The sequence below is a fragment of the Phacochoerus africanus genome, chromosome 3 (assembly GCF_016906955.1).
Source record: "Phacochoerus africanus isolate WHEZ1 chromosome 3, ROS_Pafr_v1, whole genome shotgun sequence".
NCBI lineage: Eukaryota > Metazoa > Chordata > Mammalia > Artiodactyla > Suidae > Phacochoerus > Phacochoerus africanus.
Window position 1 is genome coordinate 115,623,207 of NC_062546.1, and position 14,737 is coordinate 115,637,943.

At 42.0% G+C, this 14,737-nt stretch overlaps 1 protein-coding gene across 1 annotated transcript in view; it reads right to left on the reverse strand.

The window, feature by feature from the left end:
• The window catches only part of UNC5D (unc-5 netrin receptor D), a 258,218-nt gene that overhangs the window by 67,621 nt on the left and 175,860 nt on the right, over nt 1–14,737 (reverse strand). Inside the window, exons 9-10 of the mRNA XM_047770238.1 lie at nt 10,738–10,923; nt 5,569–5,946 (exon numbers count right to left, since the gene is read on the reverse strand). Of these exons, the coding sequence (XP_047626194.1) occupies nt 5,569–5,946; nt 10,738–10,923 (564 nt within the window). The remainder of the gene's footprint in view (nt 1–5,568; nt 5,947–10,737; nt 10,924–14,737) is intronic.

Consider the following 14,737-nt stretch of genomic DNA (forward strand, 5'->3'; position numbering starts at 1 on the left):
CTTCACAATAGCCAAGACATGGAAACAACCTAAACGTCCATCAACAGATGGTGCAACAATGGAATACTACTTGGCCATAAAAAAGAAATAATGCCACGTGCAGCAACATGGTTGGACCTAGAGATGATCACATTAAGTAAAGGAAGTCAAAAAGACTCTACTACCATATAATACCACTTATCCATGGAATCTAAAATATGACACAAATGAACTTAGTGAACAGACTTAGTGGTTGCCAAGGGGAAGGGGTGGGGGAGACATGGATTGGGAGTTTGGGATTAGCAGACACAAACCATTATCTATAGAATGGACAGACAACAAGGTCCTACTGTATAGCATAACAACTACATTCAGTACCCTGTGGTTCACCATAATGGAAAAAAATGTGAAAAAGAATATATATATATATATAACTGAATCACTTTGCTATATAGCAGAAATTAACACAACACTATAAATCAACTATACTTCAATAAAATAAAAAGTCTTTCTAGCATTTAAAAAATTCTAAGATTGGATATCCTGAGACCAGACAGGATCAGACATATCTGAGAATGTAAGAGTTTATCTGCTCTCAAATTAAAAAATGTATTTATCTTGTTGCTTCCCACTCATTTCCTGAAAAGGTAGCTAAGATAATGGGTGAGCCATCTAAATTGTGCTAGAGTATGGTCTTCTAAATGGTGCATCTTGAAGTAAGTTTTAGGAGGTGATCAATGGAATAGTGTATTTTGTCAAGAAAACAGGAGAAGGAAAAACATGGTTAGGCTTAGGAAGTTAGAGGTTGTTGCACAGACACTATTTGCTAAGAGAAGCTAGAAAAGGTTAAGGTTAAAGGTGACTTAACCATATTCTTATCAACGCCAAATTGAAAACAACAACAACAACAACTCAGTAGACTTAGTGCAGTAAAATCACATAAACCAAGGGAGGGGAGCCACAGGAGCGCACATCCCCTGCATGTGAAAATTCCCCTCTTTCTCCCTGAATGCTGTGAAGTAAATATTTCACTTTGGCCAAGAGAAAGAGTCCAGAAAGGGCAGAGATTCTCTTTAATGTAGCTCCTTGTGTGTACAAAGAAAGGAAATATAGACACAGTAAGATCTTTATCAAATAAAATTTCAGGGTGTCCACCTATTCTTTGAAGAATGCTTTGCTCACCTTTTCTCCTTTCATTAGAGCTAATGTAATCACACAAAGCTTTCAGGTTGCTGATGATCACTTAAATCTAGAGGTGGCAGGCTTTACCAATACCCGTCTATGAGCCTGTTAGCTGCTATAGAATCAAGAAATGCAAGACTCATTGCAAAACACATTATTTTGTGATTCGCATTTATGAACATTATTCAGGAGCACGCTAGTTATCATCAGTATCTTTCACCAGCACAAAGAATGAGGCCCATTGAAATCTTGCGTACAGCTTTTCAGCAAGGGTATCCATTTATAGTCTGGACCTTAGTGTCAATAGCAGGAGAACTATAATTGCCATACTTAGCAGCCTCTGATCAGGCCCCTCCTTTAATTGCCCATTCTCCCTTAAATACAGTTGCCAAACGCAGTGACCTCCACTACATCCTTCCCTCCTGCGGAAGAGAAGTTGTGATATACATGATATTCAGTGAGTGTGGATGTCAGCTTGGATACACACCCTAGACATTTTGTATTCTTAGTTTAGCATCACACTTTCTGTGGCCTTTTAGACTACCTAGTCCATGAATGACAGCAGATATTCAGGCCCTATTCTTTGGATATAGAGGCACAGGAATGGATCATCAAGAAATAATGCCATCTAGGAGCGCCTGCTGAGGCACAGTGGGTCAAGAATCTGGATGCAGTGGCTTGGGTCGCTAGACAAGGGATCTGGCATCGATGTAACCCCTGACCTGGGAATTTCCACATCCTAAGGGTGAGGCCATTTAAAAAGGAAAAAAAACAAAAAACAAAAAACAATGCTATCTTAGGCAATTAACACTGAAGAATAGTTTTACTGTCCTCCCATTTTCTATTTTTTTCTTTTGATGTATAACTCACATTCAATAAAATGGACCTATGCTAAGGATACAAATTGATGATTTTTTTGACAAATGTATACCTTCATGTAACCACCATCACAGTAAGATACAACACAATTTCACTGCCTCAAAAAGTTCCCTGGTATCCTTTAAGAAGTCCGTTCGATCACCAACCCAAATGATCATTTATTTGCTTTCTGACATGATGATTAGTGTGTCTTTTCTACAATTTCAAATAAAATCATATGGTGTATTTAAAAAAAAAAAAAGCAATAATGGGGCGTTCCTGCTCTGGCTCAACGGGATTAGCCATGTCTCTGCAGCACCAGGATGCAGGTTTGATTCCCAGCCCAGTTCAGTGGGTTAAGACATCCCACAGGGTAGCCAAAATAAATAAATAAATAAATAAATAAATAAATAAATAAATAAAGCAATGATCATGTAGCACAAAACCTGGCAGAGAATGAATAGGCTTCCAAATTTTGAATTTTTTTAAAGGCTTAAACTCACTTTATTATATTTTACAGTGTTGTGCCAATTTCTGCTGCACAGCAAAGGGACCCAGTCATACATGCATATATATGTATACACATTCCATTTCTTATACTATCGTCCATCATGGTCTATCCCAGGAAATTGGATATAGTTCCCTGTGCTGTACAGTAGAACCTCACTGCTGATCCATTCTAAATGTAACAGCTTCTACCACTTCCAAACTCCCCGTCCATCCCACTCCCTCCTCCCGCTTGGTAACCACAAGTCTGTTCCCCATGTCCATGAGTCTGTCTCTGTTTTGTAGATAAGTTCCTTTGTGCCATAAAAAATATGGAACACTTTACAAATATGCATGTCATCCTTGCAGAGAGGCCATATGGCTGCCGAAGCAAGTACGAATTTTTTAAAGCCAGGCTTTGAGACATGCTATCTTCTGCAGATCATCAGGGCCTGACAGTCAATTCCCTTATCAACTCAGCATAAATATACGTGTGGACTTTTGAGAAAGGGCTGTTTGTAGGGTGAATCACATCTCATTCTCTTCAAGACAGCTTAATTCCTAGTGTTTAGATTGAACCATTATTCATAATACTCCTAAATTCACCCTGAATCTATAGGATCATTGGGCCTTTCAATGATTTCATATTTCCTTCAATCAGAAATGGCATGATTATCCTTCAAACAGACCTTTCTTCCCTAAACATGTAAATTGTAGGTGGAAACTGAAAAAGTCATAGAGGTGAAGGTGATGGGGTGATGGTATGGCTGGCAAGTCACACTTTATGAAGAGTGAATGGCTCTGTGAGAAATCTTGATGACTGTGGTTCCCTAGAGAAATATCCATTTTCAACATGTCATTTACCAGTTATCTCTGATTAAAGAAAAATATACTCTCCCCCAAGCTCCACCTGCTACCTTGACAGCATTTTCCATGATATGACAACAGAACCACCTGAGCTGCTTTATTCATATTTTGCATAATAAATGATTTTGAGAATGTGAGGACCACCCCAACCTTTCTCACAAACCAGTGCCAGGTACCCTAAAATAATTTGGGATGGATTGCATGAGAACAATTTAATTTCTGCTCACTCGTTAGACTTTAGCTCCCCAGGGCATGCTTTACATTTATGTTCTGCAAATAACAGAGCATATGTTTCAATTCCCCATGCTTATCTTTCCTCAAACTCATTCCCAGTGAACAGCTTCAATCTTGTCTAGGGCTGCTTGTTTGGAGCTCTGAAAACCCCCCTAACAGGAACTGCTTGGGGATCATGGATGGTGCTATCTACCAGACCTTGGAATTTTCAACCTTTGTGCTTCTCAAGTCAGAAAGGAAGGAAGAAAAAAATCTGCTTCATCAAGATTTCATCTTGTTTACTTAAATATTTACTTGATGAACATTAAACATAGCTGATAAATGGGTTGATCTTGGTACTTCCTCCACATGTGTGTAAATGTATGACTATGCACACAGACACAGAGAGATGAGGATGGGAAAGAAGAGGAATGTGGGCCAATTTATTCAACCTGTAACCATTGAGAGCCACCTAAGTGCTAAGCACTAGGTAAGAAAGTGGGGATAAGTGTACAAAGCACTAGGTAAGAAAGTGGGGATAAGTGTACAAAAACTCAATGTGCAACTTCATATAATTTTGACATACATACACACAAATATATGTATATGTGTGTGCATATATACACATATACATACACACAAATATATGTATATGTGTGTGCATATATATATGTGCATATATATATATATATATATACACTCTTCTCTTTGAAAGGGCAGGCTTTGGATTTTTTACTTTTCCTTTAATAGATCCCAGACTTCCAACGTACAGATTCTTACAAGAAGGGTATTTGGTATACATGGCTGCCTTCTCATTGGCCTGGATCTCCTGTCTGCCCATTATCACTTCACAGAGACCAGCATCACACATGCTAACACACGGACATAGTTAAATGAAGTTTCTTACTATGTGCTAAAATACCTACCAAAGGAGATTAAGGGAATTGGAAGTTTAGCAAATTAAATCATTACCAGGGCTGCCTTGGAGGGCCACCTGCCTGAAATGACAATTTTCAGGAAGCAATTGGTATAGGAAGACAACACATTCAGCTTGGAACAAACTGCAGGCTCAAGTCACTGTGCTACTTAGTAAGTTAGCAGAATAGAATTTCTTGTATAAGTTCAAATGTGGGATGTGGAAAAAAATCTCCATACTTAGAAAGCATCTCTTCTCAACAGATAAATCTGCCAAGGCCCTGCTGGTCACACCTCGACGTTATCCAGTTCTTTAATAATACCTGCAGGTCTGGTGTATTTCTTTTCCTCTCAGCCAACAGTGGTGATTTGGAGAGTTACCTAAATCTCATTGCTCAGACACTGAAGGAGAGATTGTTCTCTTCCTCCATCTGGTTAGGTTCTAGATGTGTCATTTCCCAAGTGATGTGGGCTGTACCCCTTGTCAAAAGATCAAGAAAATCTCTCTCCCAACCAAGAGGTAGAAAACACTCTTGAGAACTACATAGTTACGGAACTGAAGCTGGAATTCAAAAGAGAAACCTTCATCATTGCTCATCATAAAGGAATATTACAGCAAGGCTGATGGCCACTGATGGTGTTTATTAGCTCAGTTACTGAGTCATTTCACTAAATTGACTAGTACATAAACCATGCTTCACTATGAATCTGATATCTATTGGTCAGGTCAAAGAATGTTTTCAGTGCTTCCTGATCATGTCCTAGGAAATATATTTCAAGGGGGGTTAAATGTTGGGCACCAGCCAAACCTTTAAAGTCAATATGGCTGCTGTGAAGTCCAACTGGGCATTCAACGGAGTGTTTGGTCCATGCTGAGAAGAAGATGGCAAAATCCACTCTCACCCTCGGCTCTGGTGTGCTGTGTAAATCAAGCTCCTTAAGAGAACCAGTGTTTGTTGCTCTGGCACAGGGATAGTCAACATCTTAAAAATGAATCTTACATGACATCCTTATGTAGATATGTTCCAACAAACTCTAGAAAATCACAAACGCACACTTACCACCCACCTGTATTTGGCATTACTAAGCGCCCTCCTAAATGGCCAAAGACACCAGTGGTCCTCAGTTCCGTCCTTGTAGGAAGTGATGACAGATTCTGGATGTAGGGTGTTTTATTTCTGGGATGCACTGTCATAAAGCTGTGATTGTTTCCATGGGGAAAAGTCCCGGAATGGTTCTTGCCGTGGTACTCGGCTCTCTCCGACACACCCAGGGAAACCATGAATGAGCTCTGTACTTTGACCTTGATGTCCGACAGAGGGTTAAAGAGTGACGACTCCGTCATGAGTTCCTTGTCCAGGGGGTCCTGCAGACAGATGGGCCCACTGTACGTTCGGCTGACTGTTAGGTCTGGTTGCATGGAGGGATTCAGAAGCAGGGAGTTACCTGGTCAAAGAAAACTAATCTGTCACTTGGAAGGTGGAAAGCATCACAGTTACTCCTTACCCCCGTCCCTCTATTCACTACACTACAATGCATGCTCGCCAGGTGCTCTGGGCAGGGCAAGCCCTACAGAGCCAGCTTGGGCACCCACAGCACCTCTAATAGGTCGATCATCAATGACCAGAGCCTGGGCATCGGGAGTTCTTTCACAATCAATTTCCTGAATGCCGTCAACCCAAATCATCACTGACCAGAGCTTCTTTCATGAAATCTAGCATTTCTGGCATTCTCCCAGGCAACTAACTCAGGTGTTATTGTTTATGGGATTATTTTAACTGGCAAAAGGGAGGGGGGAGATGTTTTTGCAATCCAGTTTGGAGCAAAAATAACATCTGTTCATTTGAAATGGCAAGAGATGACACAGCATGGGGACGAGATAACACTGTTTATCACCAAGGTGGTGTGGGTGCCAGCACATCACATGTGGAACTGCGGGCAGTTTCTGGAGCTAGGGGAGGAAATGATGTGTTGTCCTCAGAACCAAAGGGTCAGGGAACAAACTGCTCCACGACTGAGGAGCCAATTTGCTCTAATAAGGCATACATCACTCTGGGAGCAAAAGAGGGTACCACACAGAGACGGACTCAGATTCCACGTGGGGAACAGCTTAGAATGGTTCCCTTTCTGACTCAAAACAAATGGGGAATTGAAAAAAATCCTTACAAAAACATGAGAAATTGGACTTTCTCATCTGCTGGGGCTTACTAGTTGTTTTTTTTTTTTTGCCAACTATTAAAAAAGCAATGCTGTGATAGTTTCTTGTGATGACATAATCTCATTTATTAGTAAATAACAAGATAACCCACAGTCCCCAACCTCCCATCCCTATCAGTCCGTCAATGTGACATCTCAAACTGAGACCCACACTGTATCAAAAACAATTTTCCTTTGGGCCCTGACAGAAATCTTTCAAGTATGCTGTTTTTTTGAGAATGTTGCAATTCTGGGCCACAGCGTATCAGCCTCTATTGTTTTTCCATTTTCCTAATTTGTAACAAGGCCAGCAGGAAATCTATAAACCTGACTTTTCCCACCTCTTTGTTCTGATGTTCTAAGAATCCAAAATCACAGAGGAGGTGTAAAATGAGATGAAATAACCTTACAGATCTAAAGGCACCTTGATGATGAATTTTTTTCTTATATGAGGCTCTTGTGCCAAGACCCAGACTTAATAAGGAACTGTGCTTTTTTTTACTAGAACTGCATTGAACTCTACAGGCACCAGCTGTACTCTGGGTTATGGTCTTCCCAGATGAGGAGCAGAACTGAAGAGCCATCTCCCATTTGGAAAGAGATTGGAGGGGGAGTTTATTGAAAAGCAGGTCCCTGCATCTCCTGGCTACTTTATCTCAAGCCCTCACCTTCTGAAGTTTAATTTCTGGTTTTTCTTGGAAGATCCTATCTTACATGAAGTCAAGAGACAAAACACTTTCCCTAGAGTTGGACTTATGTCTAAAATGCCTGATGATGAGATGACAATAGAGTCCATGGTTGAAGAAAGTTGGCCAGCTTGATGCACATCTGATCAGGAACAGTCCCTTGATGACTCCAATTTCCTCTATGGATGTCCTTTTTGACATCCCTGTACTCTAAGGATGACCTTCTATTTAAGTCTCATTGTTCACTTTCCTGGGGCTCCAGCCATATTTGTTCAAGAATGGATGTTGCTGAGATCATGGGGCATCTAGGTAAGATAGAGCCTCACCATGAATATGGGATAGTGTAGGATTTTAATAAAGGGTTTCTGCTTGTATCCCTAGTTTTATGAGATTCTTGGTCAAAGAAAATGGTAAATTTGGAAAGGGTACATAGACTCTTAGAAATTTACAACACATATACCTTCTGAGAAGCTCCATGGTAAGGAGGTATGTTTCAGCTTATGCAATTCAACATCCCCAAAATGTTCAGGTCAGGGCACCATGCTTGTCACCTGCTGCCTGGTGCTCTCTGGAACTCAGTGGCCTCCCATGCCAAGGTAAGAGGAAAACAATAAGCTTCAAGAGTGAGATACTACATTTATTGAGCACCTTCCATAAGCCAAGGGTTTACAACCCATGTTACTTGAAGTAGTTTCACCCTCATAAGAACCCCATGAGATAGATGTTAGTACCCCCATTTTATAGTTATTAACATTGAGACTGAGAGGGGATAATTGATTAACTAGCTCCTATAGAAAATCCGGATTCGGGAGTTCCCATTGTGGCACAGGAGTAACAAACACAACTAGTATCCACGAAGAGGCAGGTTTGATCCCTGGCCTCACTCAAGATCCAATGAGCTGTGGTGTAGGTCACAGACACAGCTCTGATCTGGCGTTGCTGAGGATGTGGTGTAGGCCGGCAGCTGCAGCTCTGACTTGACCCTCTACCTGAGAATTTCCATATGCCGCAGATGCAGCCATAAAAAACAAACAAACAAACAAAAAAAAAACACTGGACTCAGGTCTGACTTTAATGCCTCTCAATTTGTGTACAAAGCAGTCTTACTATACTCTCAATATACTAATGTATATCCTCTCTATTCAAGTGTCATGGTCCAAGACATTGGTATCTTATTATTTGATGGAAATACAGGTCTAGTTCCTTCCACAGTATAAAGATCAGTTCTTCATTGGCTTTATTTATAACTAAATAAGATACACTAAGCTCGCTGCCCAGATTGAGTGGATCCATCCCCTTCTGAGACCCACCAGACTCGGGCCTGGAGCCGAGGTGCCAGAATGGAGTGGTAAGGAGTTGAGCATTGTTTCGCAGACAGCTCCCAATTTCTAGCATGCTTGGGTTACCACTTCACAATCCTGTCCCTATGCAATCACTGCCAAGCATTGAGACCTCCTGTCCTGTGCTGCAGGCACCACTGCCAAGCAATCAACAGAAATATAGGTGACAATGTTGACTATGAGGGTCAAGGTAGATAACCGCATCCACAGAAGAAAGTTTCATTTTTTTTCTCTCTAAAATAAAAGCCACCTATATCTCATTCCCATCTCCCAATCAGGAATAGAGTTGGTTTGTATAAGAGAATTAAACAACGGTCTGTTTTAAAAATGAGTATGTTTTGATTAGGTGGGTTGTTGTTGAATTGTATGAGCTGTTTGTTTATTTTGGATATTTGGCCCTTGTGGGTTCTCACATTTGCAAAGATTTCCTCCCATTCTGTGAGCTTTTTCATTTTCTTAATGGGTTCGTTTGCTGTGCAAAAGTTTTAGAGTTTAATTAGGTCCCATTGGTTTATTTTTGTTTTTAGCATTGTTATTCCAGGAGGTGGATCAAGTAAGATGTTGGTGTGGTTTACATCAGAGAGCGTTCTGCCTATGTTTTCCTCTAGACATTTTATAGTATCTGGCTTTACGTTTAGGTCTTTAATCCATTTTGAGTTTTTGTGTAGGGTGTGAGAAAATGTTCAAATTTCATTCTCTTACATGTAGCTGTCCAGTTTTCCCAGAACCACTTATTGAAGAGACTATCTTTCCTCCACTGTATGTTCTTGCCTCCTTTGTCATAGATTAGTTGACCATAGGTGCTTGGGTTTATTTCTGGGCTTTCTATCCTGTTCCATTAATCTATATGTCTGTTTTCATGCCAGTATCACACTGTTTTCTTCATTTAATTTTTTTTTCAGGGCCATACCTGAGGCATATGGAAGTTCCCAGGTTAGGGGTTGAATTAGAGCTATAGCCACCAGCCTGCATGACAGCCACAGAAACACCAGATCTGAGCTGCATCTGCAACCGACACCAGAGCTCACGGGAATGCTGGATCCTTAACCCACTGAACGGGGCCAGGGATTGAACCTGCATCCTCATGGATACTAGCTGGGTTTGTTACTGCTGAGCCATGATGGGAACTGCAGTAACATACTGTTTTTATGACTGAAGCTTTGTAGGATAGTTGAAAGTCAGGGGCCTGCTTCCTCCAGTTCCAGTTCAATACTGGTTTTGCTATTCAGGGTCTCTTGTGTTTCCATACAAATTTTGGATAAGCAACAAGGTCCTACTTTACAGTACAGGGAATATATCCAATCTCTTGGGACAGAACATGATGGAAGACAGTATGAGAAAAAACTGTGTGTGTATCTATATGCCGTGGTTACTATGCTATACAGCAGAAATTGACAACACCGTAAATCAACTATACTTTAATGAAATAAATAAAAATGAGTATTGGTATAGTTTGATATGATGAGTTTTCCTTCCCCCAAGACAAAAGACTGCTTCAACTTGGCATGAGCAGAGTCATTTAGGCTGGGAATTTCATTTTTTTCCCCTGGGTAACTAGCCCATCAAAGATCCTCTTAAATACCTTTACTTGTTTAAAAGAGAAACAACAAAAATGACTCCACCTAATAAATCTATATGGTATAGCAGTTGGTCCTTAGCCTTGAATAATCAGTATCTCAGTTAACTAAATATACATCCTCAAAACAGGCTTGTTAAAATGGAAACCTGGGTATGCTGAGATAAAGTAACTTGTTACAGTCACTATGTATGGAAGATGGAAATGCCTCATTTGAAATGCTGATAATAGTACATCGAGGTCCAACTGATCCTAACAGTAGCCAAGGATTCAGTTAGACTACTCCAGCGAACCTGGTATCCTAATGTGTGGTGACAATTTGGTAGCGGCTCCTAGTGCCATGAGCTACACTTGCACAGGACCAAAGAACTCCAGGGTCCTGATCAAGCGTAGTCCCAGGCGTTGAGGAGGTGGTGGTGGAGGGCCCTACGCCGCTGACCTTGACGGACTGTTTTGAAGTTGAAGGTCTGGAAGCCACCTGTCAATGCAGAAGAGTCGATGACATCCACGCCATAGTCACTCTGGCTCCGTCTGTAAAGGGTGACGCCGATGACCAGGACTGCAACGGCTACGACTGCAGCTCCCAAGCCTGAGTACAAAGCAATGTCGCTGGCGTTCTCAATACCTGCAAGACACAAGGGAAATCCTAAATGGCCAACATGGGCACGGAGCCAAAGAGCCACCCCAGGACACACAATGAAATGCTATTGGAAGCTCTGGAGCTACTGCTCAGAGAAAATGACAAATGCAGCGAGCCACAAGCTGGACTCCTTTTCACACAGTAATCATGTTTCTAAAAGACTGTATAAATCAAAGGGATGCTAGTCAGATATCTTAATGGCATTAAGGTAGCTTACCATGTAATGGAATCTTGAATCAATTTTGCAAAGAATATAGAACATTTTTCAAGGAAAAATAGGCAACTCCTTAATTTCCTTATTTTAAGAAGTCCTATTGCCCTGCAAAGTATTTTTTTAAAAATATTTTTTGAGGGAAGACATGAGACCCACGTACAATGACAAAATATGGGTGAACTTCTCTGCGTGTCTGTGACCTGGGGCGCATGCATTCACAGAGAGCGGTCTAGGGTGAGAAGGAAACACACGGTCTATGAGTCAAGAGGAGACCAGAGCTCACAGATATGAGTTTAGCTTTGGCACACATCACTCAGTCCAAGAGAACATTGACCATGTCATTTGAGGGTATTTACAGTTATTATGAGTGACCTTCTATTGGGAGATAAGGGCTTGGTCCTAGGTGCTCTTATGTCCATGGTCAATGTTTTCTAGCACCAAGTAAATGCTCCACTCTAATTTTTTTTTTTTTTTAATGGAAGAGGGCTGGTCTCTAAGAGGGCACATGCTGTTTCTCCCATACCTCTCCTACTCCATCCTATTGAATGCATGGGCAAAGCAAAAATAAAAGCGTTAGTTTGAATTTAGAATGTGGGTGTCTCCCCATCCCCCAAGATACTCTAGAACTGCCTTCCAACCCTTTGGCTAGATGTAGGCTGGGTGTGGTTCATTTCTGAAGCGACTCATAATGGCTCCTGCAATCCGGCCTGACATTTACCCAAGACCATGTAATCTTTAAAACATGTATAAAAATGGGGGTTGGCGAGTACTAACTACATAACCGATTCCCCTACAGATTATTGGTAGGTACACTTAATAGGTCAAAAAGCAATTACTTTGTCACCCCTGTGGGCTTAGCAGATAAAATAAACCCATCATCTATTTACCTTGTAATTGCACAGGGCTGACTCTGCCTTCACTGCACCCGAATATGGCACTTACGTTATCAAATGAGTAATACTAACCGCACAAGTAAATTTATTTTCAACAAAGTTAGTGGGCTATAAAATAAGGTGCCACCAAATTAAAGAGTGAACCAGGAAATCAAGCAGAACCAGTTCAGTAATAGGGTGGGAAACACATAAAAATAATTCATAAAGGAGAGCATAGCCATCCCAAAGAACAGTATCTGAAAGGTCAGAGGATTATCAGACACTTTTTTTTTTTTGGCTGCACCCACGGCATATGGATGTTCCTGGGCCAGGGAGGGAACCCGAGCTGCAGTTGTGACCTACGCCACGGCGGTGGCACTACCGGATCCTTAACCCACTGCATCAGGCTGGGGATCGAACATAGGCCTCCACAGCAACCCAAGCTGCAGCAATCAGATCCTTAACCCACAGCGCCACAGAGGGAACTCCAGATACCACAGCAGCCTAAGAGGTATCAAGAAACAGGGTGTGATTTAGGCTTTAGTTCAACTTCATGTCAGTCCGAATGGGAGAGGGAAGGCGATAGAGGCCATGGTGGTGGTTTTCCCTTGCCACCCAGAACCTCGGCACGATGACGGATGCCAACCCAGAGCTCCTATGTCTACCTGTGTCTTATGGTGAGAAAATGGCATACAGCTGTAACCCAACTCACAGTCTCACCCTCCCTCCACTCAATTAAATTCCTTGGAGGGGACAATTAGAGCTGAGAGAGGACTTGAAACACAACAGGTAAAGAAAGCCTGGGTACCAGGAGCAGTGAGAGAGCTGGGTTGAAACCAATTAGCCTTTCCCCCCACTCTTCCCTCCAGGTCCTTGGGCACTGCTGAGTGATGACACTATCATCTTAAAAGGTGTATCTGGGGAGCGCACACCTGCTTGGTGATGAGCACACATGGAGACAGTCTGGCAGTGGCCTGAATGCAGCTGCTCTCCTGCTGAGTTGGCAAAGTAGACACCAAGCTGTCTCTAGCTTCCCAGGTACCAAAATAGGAAGGACCAGGAGCCAGAGGATGAATAACTGGGGCAAAAATACTTCTGCTGCAAAGGAACATCACTGGCCATGAAATCCTGAAACAAAACTAAGTAGCAAGCACAATCCATCTTAGTTCCCCAGATTCTTTTTTTTTTTTTTTTTTTGCTTTTTAGAGCCACACCCACCATATATGGAGGTTCCCAGGCCAGGGGTTGACTCAGAGCTACAGTTGCCGGCCTACACCACAGCCACAGCAATGCAAGATCCGAGCCACATCTAGTGACCTGCACCACAGCCCTTGGCAATGCCAGATCCCTAACCCACTGAACGTGGTCAGGGATCATACCCAAAACCTCATGGTTCCTAGTTGGATTCATTTATGTTGTGCCATGACAGGAACTCCTCCCCTGGATTCTTATCTTGTTCTTTTTGTGTCCACTCTCTTACTGCCCAGGTAACCAGAATTCTCTGCCCTCCAGATACATGTCCTGTCTTAGGAAAGGACCCTACATATGTCTTCAGACTGAGGTATAAATTTTGGCCAGAGCTCTTTGTGTTTCCTCTCCCAGATATATTGGCTGAATCTCTTAGACTTAAGAGAATGAAATGCTGCAGAATTTTAAAAAAATGAATGAGGATTTCAGGGATAGGGTCAGGGAAGAGACTTGTATGGAGAACACTGATTCCTTATGAGGCTCAGCCTGGCACCTGCTGGACAGTCTGCTCTATAAGCCAGAGGTCCACAGACTCCTACAGAAAGACAAGCAAAATGGGATTCATTTAACAAGAATAACCTGTCCTGGGAATTTGAAGGTTCAGGATCTTATTTCATTCATTCAACCATGCAGTGGACTTGAGGATACATGGGTGAATTAACACATGGACCATATTCTCCATTGTTTGTCTAAACATGGTGAAGTGAGTTCCCATTATGGCTCAATGGTTACAAACCTGACTAGTAACCATGAGGATGCAGGTTTGATCCTGGGCCCCACTCAGTGGATTAAGGATCCGGCATTGCCGTGAGCTCTGGCGTAGGTCACAGATGCAGCCTTGATCCCACATTGCTGTGGTTGTGGCACAGCCTGGCAGCTGTAGCTCTGATTTGACCCCTAGCTTGGCAACTTCCATAGTGCTGCAGGTGTGGTCCTAAAAAGCAAAAAGAAAAAAAAATGGCTATATTCTGTTGTACAGATATACTTGAACCTTATTTCATACATAAAAGTTTGTACCTCTTAATCCCCTACTCCTTTATTGACCCTCCCCTCCCTTTCCCCACTGCTAACCACTGATTTGTTCTCTAGATCTGTTAGTCTGTTTCTTTGTTATAGTCACTAAAATGAATGAATGAATGTGGTAAAGGATAAGGTGGTGATAGGATCCTGGTATCCACATGCAGCTACAGAGGGAGACACGAGTCCTGAAGGTCATGTGTACACATCTCAAGAGGTGTGACCAACCATCCTTACAGCTCAAGGTCATTGTGCTGCTTTCTTTCTCTTTTCTCCCCCTGCCATCTACTTGCTTTTACTTCACCTCCTCTTTTCTTCTCATTCCCTGCCATTTCCTCATCTGTTTCTCCAGGACAGCAGAGTGGGTTTCCCTATGAGGGTACCAAGGCTTATGAAAACTATAATCGATTCCCTTTTCATGTGTGTTTAGGACTGGCATAAGAAGCAC